The sequence below is a fragment of the Podarcis cretensis genome (genome assembly GCF_951804945.1).
Source record: "Podarcis cretensis genome assembly, chromosome: 13".
Classification (NCBI taxonomy): domain Eukaryota; kingdom Metazoa; phylum Chordata; class Lepidosauria; order Squamata; family Lacertidae; genus Podarcis; species Podarcis cretensis.
Genome location: NC_137182.1, coordinates 2085279 through 2098480, shown reverse-complemented (window position 1 = coordinate 2098480; position 13202 = coordinate 2085279). Strand labels below are relative to the sequence as shown.

Genomic DNA, 13202 nt, shown 5'->3' with positions numbered 1-13202 from the left:
TGTCTGAAGCAGAATAGGCTGTAGCACCCCCCCTCCACTGCCCAGGTCAAAGCACTCAGTGTTCATGGCTGGCCAAGTTAACTTGGCACCCAATGCAGAAAAACCCACCAGGGCCCCTCCCATGGAAAGAAGGAATCAATGCAGAACATAACCACCACTTTGATCCCCATCCACAACACCCAAGTGCCTCACTCTACTCAGTGGTAGGGCTGGCCCTGCATCCTTCAAGAGAAAAGCTATTTGAGGTGGAGGCTTGTTTGTGTCCAATGGAATCTGATATCCGCCCTCCCCTGAATGGACGCTCTTACACAGAGACATATCACACCTATAGCAGATTAAAAAGAAAACGTTTCTAAACTTCTGTTTCAAAAGCAGTTTACCACAGAGCAGCACACAGAAAAAAACAAATAACTGAAAAATGGAACATAGGTCTGCATAGGAATGTATATTTGTGTGCATGGGTAACTGAAGGTTTAAAGAGGTTGTGAAAGGAGGGGCAGGGAATATACATTGCAGTCTGCAACTTTCCTTAATTAATTTGTTTAATATTCAGGTTATTTCTTAAGTAATTGGTTAGATTTCAGTTTATAAAAATGCAGAGATAACCCCTCTGGTTTATTTCTCTGAATCTCTTTGGGCAGCTGCTGTGACTTCTGGACGAGATGGCAATGATTTCAGATATTCTGTGGCGGTTGCCCAGGGAGCGAATACTGTTTTGCGAAGCCTGCCAACATTTTCCATGTAAGAGTCCAAGAGAGTAGCTTTGGTGGATGCCATTCTTAGGAATCCCTGTACTGGTCATCATTCCCCTTCCACACTTAATGCCAAAGTAGTTTTCCAAAAGGGCCCCAAACTCCGTGCAGTAAGTAGCCTTGGCCTTTTTTCACCCTGTGTCGTTTTAAACAGAATGTTTTTCAGAACATGGCATAACCACTGAAGGGGAGAGTTGCTTTTTCCATCAGAGAGAACGGGCACTTCCAGATAAATCATTATTTCTGCCCAAGTAACTCTAGGCCCGAGGTTCCTGGTTGGAGGCCCTGTAGCCCTTGACCCACAGAGTCTTAATCAGCCAAGGACCTCTGGCCCCTCATGTTGCCTTTGCTCCCAGTGGTCATGCAAAGGGATCCCAGAAGCTGTTCACCTAAAAACCACCCAATCCCTGGTGCTTGTTGAACAAGAAAGGATGAGGGGGCGGCCTACCCGGGTTGTTGGGTCCTCCTGGGTTTGAATGCAAGGGGCTCCAGGGTTCTAATTCTCCACAGCACCCCAGGAGAATGGTGTGCGTGGTATTGTGCGATAGAAGACCATCACAAGAGCACACGCCTCTTTGGTGGCTTCCAGCAACCTGGTATTTGGAAGCATATTGGGAAATTTAAATGGAGGCTGGACACAGCCAGCCAGAAAGCGGGCAGGGCAAACGTCACTAATGCATTGCAGGGGGTTGGACTAGATGGCCCTTGGGGGTCCCTTCCAACTTTACAATTCCATGATCCCAACCTAGTTCCCCAAGCCCCTCCATGGCACACAGCCACAGCTGAAAATGAGGGGCCACCAGCCAGGACTGACAAATCCCTGTTCTTAAAGAGAGCATAACCATCCATTTTTTTTGTTGGCATTTGTTGACTTCAGAGAGGGCTTCCCTATTACCTTGTGTTCTGAGGAATGGCCACAGTCATAAATATTATCAGAACCTTTGTGAAGAAGCTTGGCGAAAATGGTCGTCCCCCAATAAAACCCTCTGCTCAAATTCTTCAAGGCTTGTCACATATAAAGAAAAGAGTTTCTTGGTCCAGCTGTAACGTTTGCTAAAAGTATTCCTCTCTTTCCTGAGCAGGCCAGAGAAGAAAACGTCTCAGAATCCCAAATGGAAACAACAAAGCCCCTCAAAAGTCCTTCACAAAAGTACAAAAGTGAGTTTTAAAACAAATTAGTTTACCTCCCCCGAACCCTGTCAGAGCTGGTAGAAAGAGTAAAAATGTCCAGCCAACATTACTGGCATTTTAGGCAGATTTTTTGAGTTTCCCAGATATATGCTGTTTCTGCAGATATTATAAATTCAAAATTATCTTAAGATCCTTTACTGATGATACAAATGCTTCGGGGTTCAAGTGGCGTGAAAGGCCAGTTCTGGTGTGCTTCTCTTGCACATGATTGATGTCCTCTCCACCCCAAAATTCTTGTAATAATATAAATGCCTGAATGTTAGTGAAACTTTAAGCATGCCAGTCAATCAGCTGGGCACATCCCAGACCCGAGCCCATTCTCTTGAGCAAGGATCTTCTGTAGGATTGTTTGAGCACTGAAATTGACCGCGAAGGCATCTGTGGTGTCAAAGTTGGTGTCTCTCTGGCTGGTTTCAGAAGTGGCATCCATTATCAAGTCCAACTGAGGTTTCTGTGTCATGTGGATGGGAGTTAAATTTAAAACCTAACATCACGAAAAAATATCCAGGAGAGATCTGGGGAGCAGAGCTGCCCTGAAAATTCAGGACTGAATCTTGGACCAAGAACCTCTAACAAAGATTGTCAGGCCACAGGCCACTTGTAAACAGCGGCAGAGATTTGTTCTGAGAGGTGAGCTCTGCTTCCACCCAGACACCTTCACTCCTCAAAGGGCACATAAACTCAGCTTCAGATTGAATCCAGATTGTCATTTTGCCAGCCACATTTTAAAGCATCGTGCATTGTTCTTTTATCAACAATTTGTTCAGCACCTGAAAAAAGGCTCCAAGTAAGAGTGAGATGGCTTTGTGATTGACACGAAAGGCTGACCAATCAGTTCTAAGTCCTGTGCTAAGTCCTACTTCCAAAAAAGGCGGGTGCGGTGGCTTTGTAATTGACCCAAAGGCTGGCCAATGGGCATGTTGCACAGCCTTGCTTCAAAAGGAGCGATTGGCTTCCTGATTACCCAAAAGGCCAGCCAATCAGCACTGTGTAAATTCAGCTTTGGCAGAAAACCAGAATGGGTTACTGATCCCAGGGAGAGTATAGAATATGGAGCAGCCAGGCACTCACCTGGAAAGTGGGGATTGGGTAGGCAGCTACTATTATTGGGGACTCTTAAAAAAAGCCTCATCCAGAACTGGGCCTGAACCACAGGTTCTACCATATCTATTCACAAAAACGTGTTTCAAAATAGGTTTAAACCCAACAGTGGTTTCAGTCCTATATTTGGATCTCAGTCAGCGCTCAGTGCTGGATCTCCTCCAGTCATCCTCACCTACTAAATAATACATTGTACTTGCGTCAGAGGAGAGTGGCTGAGTCATTCAATGAAGAGACTGTTAAGGCAAACCTCAGTATGCTACTGCTAATGGGGCATCTCTAAAATGGAGGTGGGAAATGTCATCTACTGAAGGGCCTGGTGTTGCCCACAGTAAAAGTAAAGTCCATCACAGGTTCAGTATGATCAGCTTTTCAACACGATAGCCAGCAGATGGAGAGCCAAGCAATGGAGTCCCTGTGTCCTAGTCTCCTGAGGTGCAAGTACTATCAGGGGGTGAAGCCCCCGGCTCATCTGCCTCACTTTCTGAGACTTGTCCTGTGGAATTATCAGTCCCTGGTGATTCCTTGGGCTCTTCTGGAGATGCTGGGTGAGTTTCTTCTTCCACCTGTTGATCCTTCACATCTTCACCATTGATTTCCTCATCTACCGAGTTTGGCAGGGCTGGAGTCTCAGCCTCCTCTGCTGGACCATCCTCTTCTTCTGGAGTGGCTTTCTCTTCCTTCTCAGTCTCTTCCATCATCTTTGTCCCTTCCTTCTTGACGTTGGTTGCCCTGTCCTCCATTTTGGCACTCTCCCCGTTCATCATGGCAGCCTTGGCTGGGGATTTGAGGTTCTGTGCAGCGGCTAAAATATCCGCCTGCAGCTGCTTGGTGGAGTCAACGGGCTCTTCCTGGTCGGCATCAGACAGCTTCTCTGGCACTTCGCTGAAGGCCTTGGCCCCTCCTGACTTGTCGTTCTGGTCCACGTACTTCTTCTTTGGAAAAGATGATGGATAGTAGGCCGAAGCCTTGTGTTTCTGCCGGACGATGACGGCGGCACACACAATGAAAAGGAAGAGGAAGACCAAGGAGCCGACCACAATGATCAAGAGCATGTACTTCTGGAAGAAGTCCACAATCCCGTCCAATATGTTGAGGGATGTTGAAGTCCCATTCACAATGAGGTCATTCAAGGTGGGGTTTGCACCTAGTGTCACGCTTGCAGGGGGTGGGATGGAGGATGCCCCCTCGCTCTCTCCGCTGCCACCGTTGTCTTCAAGCCCTGCTTTGTGTATGGATCTTGAGGCACACAAGGGCACCAGCAGCATAACAAGCAGGCAGGTGTCCATCAGGATGGCCATGTCAGTGGTTGGATGTGGCTAGTTCTTTGGAAAAAACAACAAACACACACAAACAAACAAACAAACACAAAGGAATGGTTATTCTTAGATGTGTAGCATGCGCAAATGGTAAAGGTAAAGGTAAAGGTACCCCTGCCCGTACGGGCCAGTCTTGCCAGACTCTAGGGTTGTGCGCTCATCTCACTCTATAGGCCGGGAGCCAGCGCTGTCCGGAGACACTTCCGGGTCACATGGCCAGCATGACAAGCTGCATCTGGCAAGCCAGCGCAGCACACGGAATGCCGTTTACCTTCCCGCTGGTAAGCGGTCCCTATTTATCTACTTGCACCTGGAGGTGCTTTCGAACTGCTAGGTTGGCAGGCGCTGGGACCGAACGACGGGAGCGCACCCCGCTGCAGGGATTCAAACTGCCGACCATGCGATTGGCAAGTCCTAGGCGCTAAGGTTTTACCCACAGCGCCACCTGCGTCCCATGCGCAAATGAGCTAAGTCCCATTCTTAGACCTGGAGGAACTTCTTCCATGGGGGTGGGGGGCTTGCTAAAGTTAATGGTGAGCCTCTTTGCACATGATCAGTGGGCCTCTCATCTGTCCTAATGACTTCACATATTTGACAACTAGTTCTGGGCTTAAGCTCTGGTGAATCCCTACCTCAAACTGAGATGTGGGCATAAGCAAAACTAGCCAATGAAATCCCACGAAATCGATACATTCAGTGAAGTTTCAGGCCCAGCTAGAGGTAGGGCTTCTTCCATACATACACAGTTCATGGACAAGGTATGATATTTCTTCCCCACTCCTCTCACTCTTGTTGGCTAATGGAATTGTAGAACTGCAGAGTTGGAATGGACCCCAAGGGACATCTAGCCCAACCCTCTGCAATGCGAAAATTGCAGCAAAAGAATCCCTGGCAGCTATCCTACTCTACTTATAAGCCTCCAATGAAGGGAGCCCATCACCTTCCAAGGCACTTCATTCCGCTCATACCCTCAGGAGGTTCTTCCTAATATTTAGTCGGAATCTCCTTTCTTCTCGTTTGATCCACTGCCTTCCCCAAAGCCAAATTTAAAAGTCACTCTCCACCGCCTGGGATAGTGGTGGTCCCCCTGCAACCCTCCCCCCAAAGTGGAGTCTCCTTCTTGGGAGGTCTTGAAGCAGAGGCTTGACCACCATATGTCAGGAGTGCTCTGATGGTGTTTCCTGCTTGGCAGGGGGTTGGACTCGATGGCCCTTGTGGTCTCTTCCAACTCTAGGATTCTATGATTCTAAAATGAGATGCAAAATAGTTTTCCCTCCTCTCATTTTCGCTAATGAAGTGACCTTTCCCAAAGTTACAGAAAATCAAGGCAAACTCTTTTTCTGAATTAAAATGGAAAAGGTTTCCTTCTGGTGTGAAAGGCTAAGTTTTCTCCAAGAGAGTTGCCCTCAGACGACTTGCCCACCGCCTGTTCCATTGAGAGGTCATAGCTCAATGGCAGAACACCTGCTGCACAAGCGGAAGGTCCCAGGTTCATCTCCCGGCAGCATCTCAGGGAGCAGGTGGTGGAGAGGAGCTGCCAGTCAGAGTAGACAAGACTGGGCTAGGTGGATTAAGACCAGGGATATGACCGTGACTCATAGCTCTGCAGAAGACAACTCTGTATGTGTCAGCCCAGAAGAGCGGCTCAGGCAGGCAGCCTCCTCTGAAGGAGGCTATTTCTGGTCTGTCCGTACAGTCAGGAGTGACTGAACGATCCTAATGCCATCCAGTTAAGAGTCCGAGGCAGAAGGAGATCAGAAGAGCCCCCCTTGTCAGGAGGGGAGCATACAGTGGGGGGGGGGGCTTTGGGCCAACAGAGATGTTTGGATGGTCTAAATTCATTTATTTCTCAACATGCAGAGTTGGGAGCTTACTGGTTTAGGAGTTCTAATAAATCTCTGAGCTCCTGAGCCTGATCAGATCCTGGCCTGAGCACACCACAGTGGTTGGTGGGTAAATTCCTGAGATTTGAGGTTTGCAATGGAAACTGTTACACAGACCAAAGAGTGCAGACTCAGGCATGCAGCCCCGGCTGATCCAACTCAAGGTTTACTTCACCAGCTGTTGGATCTGTCAGTAGATCTAGACAGATGTTTAAATGCTGCTGTTTCTGTTCTGACTCTCCAGTGACACACACCCAGTTTTTAATGTGGAAAACAAAGAGGGCTTCCTCCCCCCCCCCTTTGCCTTCTTTGGAGCTCTGCCTTCTGCCCTCGGTGCTGCACCCCAAATCCCAAGTGCCAGCCTGGCAGTCAGGAGGTGCCACTCTGCACATGTCTGGAAGCTAACATGCTCCTCCAGAATTTTCTTCTCCTCTGCTCCTTTTTCTAAGCAACATATTCAGAGTCCAGATGTTCCTGCTGAAAGGGGCTGTGCCTGATGCAAGCAGTTTCCCCTTGACTCAAATGCAACGTGCCCAGAACCTTTGCCAAGTTTGGAGACATTAACTTCCTGCAAAACTGCTAACTGAAATCCAGTGTGCAGCCTCAGCATCTGGAACAGCCAGAGGTCCCTGGAGGAATCATCTGGTAATGTGTAGCCTCAAAAGAGCCCAGAGCTCATCTAGTCCAATGGAGACCAGCCCAGATGGTGTCCGAGAAGCTCACCAGCAGGGCATGAAGGTGGCAGACACCCGCTGCTGTGTGTCCTCAGAATCTGGCCTTCCAAGCTGCCTTGCCTCTGAACAAGGAGTTTCCATCTGGCTCACAGCTGATGACCAGTCTCTCCAAGGATGTTTCATCCAATGCAAATTACAAAGACTTTTGAAATCCGTATATGGGGACGTTTCCTTTGCAACAGATATCTACGCTTCTCACTTCCACTGGAAAGGAACATTCCACCCAGATGATACTTCAAGAAAAGGATTTCTCCTTTATCATCTCTCCCTGACCCCTTCATCGGCTCGTCTCTCCTTAGGAGCAATTTAGCCCCTGATCCACAAAATCCAGGCAGGGCGCTGACACAAGGGCCCTCTGTAATTGTTTCTCTACAGCCCTTGGTATTCAGAGGTAGACTGCCTTTGGGCATAGAAGCTCTGTGGATCTACCAAGGCTAAGCTGTCAATATCCTCCCCACCATGAAACCCAATTTGAGCTCCATCCTTGCAACACTTCAGCAGGAATCCAGAACTTTTGTGCTTGCCAGAAATACGGGGGAAAGGGGGTCCTCTAGCCCATCCCCCTGCAATGCCGGGGTCTCAGCTAAAGCATCCATGACAGATGACCATCCAACCTCTGCTTGGAAACCTCCAAGGAAAGAGAGTTCTTGCACCCTCCCTTGAGAACCAGGGTCAGCGAGATCCCATCAAATGGATCAGCCATATCTAAGCAAGGCCTGCAGCCTCTCTCCAGATCCCAGTGACAGGCCAAATTCCATACCCTCCAACATTTCTGTGATGGAAATAGGAACGTCCCATTCCACCATGGTTTCTTTCCTATTTATACCCCACACACCTGACTGGGTTGCCCCAGCCACTCTGGAAAGCTTCCAACATACATAAAAACATAATAAAACATTAAAGAAAAAACCCTTCCCTATACAGGACTGGCTTCAGACGGCTCAGGGGTTGGATAACTCCATACCCTCCAACATTTCTCCAATGAAAACAGGAACGTCCTAAGGAAAAGCGTGACATTCCGGGATCAAATCAGAAATGGGAATGGCTTCTGTAAATCTGGGGCTTTCCCTGGAAAACAGGGACATTTGGAGGGTCTGAAATTCTTCAAACTCTAAATGCACACAGTCTCCCCCATCCCTCTGCCTCCTTTCTTCCTCCTCCTCCCTAGATGCATAAAATATCCCCTAAATCCCCTCTAGTTTTAAAAGCTGTGTAATCTGAGAACTGCCCCATCTCTTCTGAGCTGGAGCAAATCAACTGGCAATTAAATCAGCAGACAAGACCTTCCTCTGGACTCTGAGCACAAACCTTCTCAGATAGCCAGCTGCATAATGCAAGCTTTTAATTCAATTTTGTTTTCATCAGGTTGTTATTCTTCAAAGGCATCCCACAATCTTAAAGCAGCTGATCTACCAAATAATAGTGTTGATTTGATTGCACCAAAGTCTGTGCTACTCCTTTAACAATTCAATCATATAAATTTAATAATAATAATAATAATAATAATAATAATAATAATAATAATAATTTAAAAGGCAGTAACATTAAAAAAAGCAAACTACCCCACATTAACATCAATAGAATACATACTGCCTATGATTCAGAAATATTTATATACTGCCTTTGATTCAGAAATATTAAGATGGTGCAGAGTAAGTAACGCACAAGTTAATTAAAATGACACATTAAATAGCAAAGAATAGCTAATTAACTGCTTTATTTGCTTCTGTTTTGTAGTTTCAGATTCTTCTGCTTTATATTTGTCTGTGGTGTGGTGGTTTTTTTCATCTTTATGCTCATATTTGAAGCCACTGTGGATGGTGCCCTTGTACGCCTCCTTCTGGCAGCTCCTTTGGCCAAGCTGGTGCCAAATGTATTGCTCTGCTTTCCTTTGGACCCCATCAGCAAGTCTGGGCAGCCCAGACCCTCCAGACACACTGCCCAGGCCTGCACCCAGGGGAAGTCACTTTGGTGCTGCGAACACAGCAAAAACAAGGGCTACAGGTTGCTTCCATCAGTGGGAGAGATCATTGTCTCTCACTGGTCAGCTGGGCCTGCCTTAAGCTGGGCCGCCCCAGTCAATAAGTGCTGACCCGCCACGGTCCGCCTGCTTCAATGGGTGCTGGAGCTCAGAGAGAAAACACCCAGGTGCATCTGCAGCAGCACAACCGGATGCCTTCATCTGCCCCAGCTGCAACAAAACATGTCCCTCCCATATTGATCTCTACAAGCCGCAGCAGGTGCTTCAGCCTTCCAGCGGTTTGACTTCACCCCCAAAGGTGACAGATGGATGCCAACAACAATGTGGTCTTTGTACAGATATCAAATCCTCTAAAGAAGCAAAACAAACCACCACAGGAGAAATCTGGGGTCACACGCTGCTCCATTGGCACCACTAACACCACCAAGTCAAGAGACTCCTGGGTTGCAATGGCGGTTGGGCCTGTCCTTCACCTGACTACAAATGGGACCAGTGCTAGATGACCCATAGGGTCTCTTCCAACTCTATACTCTGTGATTCTGTGAAATCAAGATTATGTGAACACTACAATCAGCCCCCGCAGGACACGACTGGCGTTCCATGGCAAGCCCAAGGCTGTCGGTGGCCGGGGGTGGCAGTAGAAGGCAACTTCCTGCGCTCCTATGTCTCTCTAGATCACCCCATGGCAGGCCACCTGGGACTGGTGACCTCAGCACCCTCCCGATAGTCGGTTGGTAACCCCTGAACAAAATACCTAGAAGGTCTGGTGGATTTGGAGTGAGGCTTACATGCAAAGCCTGCCTGATTACGCCCATGTTCTGATTTTGCCACAGGACTCCGCAGGGCGGGGAAGGATTGGCAGAGCCATGCTGCACACGTCTGAGCCTGAATCTAACTTGCTGGCCACAGGGCAGGGAACCATGGCAGGAGGAGCAGCTGTGATTTTCCTCCACTCTTGTTGCATGGATGTTTTTGGTGTGGAGGCCAAAGAGGTAGCTAAGGAAGGTGGGCTTCAGCTCAGCCCCCCTCACCCATTACCCATTTTCAGTGCTGAGAGCAGACCCCAGGACATATGAAAAGCCAGCGTGGTGTAGCGGTTAGAGGGCTGGATTACTAGGACCTGGGAGACTAGGGTTCAAATCCCCCACTCAGCCATGAAGCTCCCTGGGTGACCTTGGGTGCCAGCCACTGCCCCTCAACCCCACCTACCTCACAGGGTGGTTGGGGGGATTAAACGAGGAGAGGGAGAACTATATAGGCTACCTTGAGCTTCTTGGAGGAAAATGTGGGTTATAAATACAAGAAATAGTAATAATGATTAACACCTCTGAGCATGTGCAGAATGCTCTGCATGTTTCTTCCCCCTGCAGCCCCACCACTGCATGACCACAAACCCCCATGTGTGCCACAAATCCCAAGGAAAGCACAAACCCCAGGTTGTGTTGAGGAATCTCTGCTTCATAGCCGGGGTCTTGGGGCACAGACCTCTGGGAAGTTCTCCTGCATATGCACACACACAAAGTTCATTTCAACAGTGCAGGAGAATTTCCCAGGAAGCTGCCCCTAAATTTTGAGTTTTCCTAGGGAATAGCAGCCTCATCTTCTTCAGTGTGCAAGGCAGAAGCAGAACGGGTTCATCTAGGACAGAATTGATTACCGGTGCCTCTTCACAGGAACATCAGAAGAGCCTGGCTGCTGGATCAGGCCAAGTGGGGCCCATCTAGCCCAGCACCCTGTTCTCACAGTGCCCTACCAGATGCCTCTATGGGAAACCTGCAAGCAGGATCCAAGCACAAGAGCCCCGTCTCCCCTTCTGGCATTCAGAAGCATTGCTGCTTCCAACTGTGGAGGCAGCGCATAGTTGTCTGGCCAGCAGCCAGCATTGGCCTCTCCTCCCCCGTGAACTTATTCGGTCCTCTTTTAAAGACATCCAGGTTGGCGGACGCCCTGCCTCCTGTGGCAGCAAGTTCCATGGCTTAACTCTGAGCTGCATAGATTCCTTTTATCTGTCCCGAAGCTTCCAGCGTTCAGCTTCCTGGGCTGCCCCCAAATTCTAGTGTTCTGAGAGAGCGAGGAATTTTCCCTCTGCCTGCTTTGTCCAGGCCACGTATACTTTTATGAACTTCTATTGCATCTTCTTCGCCTTTTCTCCAAACTAAAAGCCCCCAAGACGGCACCCTTTTCTTCCAGGGGGTTGCTCCGTCCCCCTTGAGTCACCCCGTTCCCAAGCAGGCGAGGCTTTTGTGGGGCCCCATCCTGCCCACCCCAAAAGGCTGAGCAGCAGTTGCAAGCCTGCCAGAAGTCAGCGGGAGTTGAGAAAAGGTGGGGTGGCGATGGGCCCCCAAGGTTTAGGGCGAGGGGGGGAGTTGCGGGCATTTACTCACGGGAAAGGAAACTTTGCCGTCTTCTGCTGGCCTCCTGGCTGCCTGCTCTGCTGCTGAGCGCAGCCCCTTCCTCCTACGAGCTTGGCCGCTTCTGTGCCTGGCCAGCTTTTTTGCATTAAGTCTGGTTTCATGTGGGGACAGGGAGGGAGGGAGGGAGGGAAGGAAGGGGAGGGCAGCCCCCCACATGCGGCTCTCCTTTCCCTCCCCCTTTCTCCCGCAGGCAGCCGCCCTCCAAGCTGGGAGGGAAGGAGAGGAAAGGAGGCTGGATAAAGTTTTGCTCCGTCTGTGCATCCCTCCAAGGGGAAAGTTCCCAGCAAAGCCAGGGCCAGAGGGGGGTTTGTTTATCAAGGCAAGCAGCTGAGGAGTTAGAAAGGGGGGGGGGGTGATGGTTGGTGGGATTAAAATCATCTCCCCAGAGAACATTCTTCCCAGAGGTGACATGATAAAATGACGTGCGCATGGATAAAGACGACAGAGAAAAGTATTTCTTCCTCTCTCAGAACCCGGGGACATCCCATAAAGCTTGAATGCCCTCAGATTCAGGACAGAGAAGAGGAAGGGCTTTTTCGTGTAGCACATAGTTACACTGTGGAACTCACTGCCACAGGAGACAGTGATGGCCATCAACTGGGAGGCTCTTTTAGAGCAGGCTTCCTCAACCTTGGCCTTCCAGATGTTTTGAGACTACAATTCCCATGATCCCTGACCACTGGTCCTGCTAGCTAGGGATCATGGGAGTTGTAGGCGAAAAACATCTGGAGGGCCAAGGTTGAGGAAGCCTGTTTTAGAGAACGGGGCGGGGGGGGGATCACAGAGGATAAGGCTACTAGTCAAAATGGCTGTGCTCTCCTTCTACAGTCGAGGCAGCAAGGCTTCTGAATCCCACTTGCTGGAGAGAGTTGCTCTCGTGCTCAGCTCCTGCGGGAGAGTGTCCTAGCACATCTGGTTGCCCCCAGTGAGAAGATGCTGCTGGGCTGGATCTGAATCATAGAATCATAGAATCATAGAGTTGGAAGAGACCACAAGGGCCATCGAGTCCAACCCCCTGCCAAGCAGGAAACACCATCAGAGCACTCCTGACATATGGTTGTCAAGCCTCTGCTTAAAGACCTCCAAAGAAGGAGACTCCACCACACTCCTTGGCAGCAAATTCCACTGTCGAACAGCTCTTACTGTCAGGAAGTTCTTCCTAATGTTTAGGTGGAATCTTCTTTCTTGTAGTTTGGATCCATTGCTCCCTGTCCGCTTCTCTGGAGCAGCAGAAAACAACCTTTCTCCCTCCTCTATGTGACATCCTTTTATATCTTTGAACATGGCTATCATATCACCCCTTAACCTCCTATTCTCCAGGCTAAACATGCCCAGCTCCCTTAGCCGTTCCTCATAAGGCATCGTTTCCGGGCCTTTGACCATTTTGGTTGCCCTCCTCTGGACACGTTCCAGTTTGTCAGTGCCCTTCTTGAACTGTGGTGCCCAGAACTGGACACAGTACTCCAGGTGAGGTCTAACCAGAGCAGAATACAGTGATCTAGATGCTATACTCCTATTGATGCAGCCGAGAATTGCATTGGCTTTTTTAGCTGCCACGTCACACTGTTGGCTCATGTCAAGTTTGTGGTCAACCAAGACTCCTAGATCCTTTTCACATGTACTGCTCTCAAGCCAGGTGTCACCCATCTTGTATTTGTGCCTCTCATTTTTTTTGCCCAAGTGCAATACTTTACATTTCTCCCTGTTAAAATTCATCTTGTTTGTTTTGGCCCAGTTCTCTAATCTGTCAAGGTTGTTTTGAAGTGTGATCCTGTCCTCTGGGGTGTTAGCCACCCCTCCCAGTTTGGTGTCATCTGCAAATTTGAT

General features: G+C 49.0%; 1 protein-coding gene across 2 annotated transcripts; it reads right to left on the bottom strand.

Moving 5' to 3' along the window:
• Positions 1 to 358: 358 nt before the first annotated feature.
• On the bottom strand, positions 359 to 11504 carry TMEM119 (transmembrane protein 119). Of its 2 annotated transcripts, XM_079950001.1 has the most exons (3): positions 11346 to 11492; positions 6970 to 7184; positions 359 to 4369 (listed from the first exon to the last, which is right to left on the bottom strand). In XM_079950001.1, the coding sequence occupies exon 3, from the start codon at positions 4343 to 4345 to the stop codon at positions 3467 to 3469; it is 879 nt and encodes a 292-aa protein (XP_079806127.1). In that variant the 5' UTR covers positions 4346 to 4369; positions 6970 to 7184; positions 11346 to 11492; the 3' UTR covers positions 359 to 3466. The 2 variants fall into 2 exon arrangements, with proteins under 2 accessions (XP_079806127.1, XP_079806126.1); XM_079950000.1 differs by lacking the exon at positions 6970 to 7184 and having other exon boundaries at positions 11346 to 11504.
• Between the last annotated feature and the right edge of the window lie 1698 nt (positions 11505 to 13202).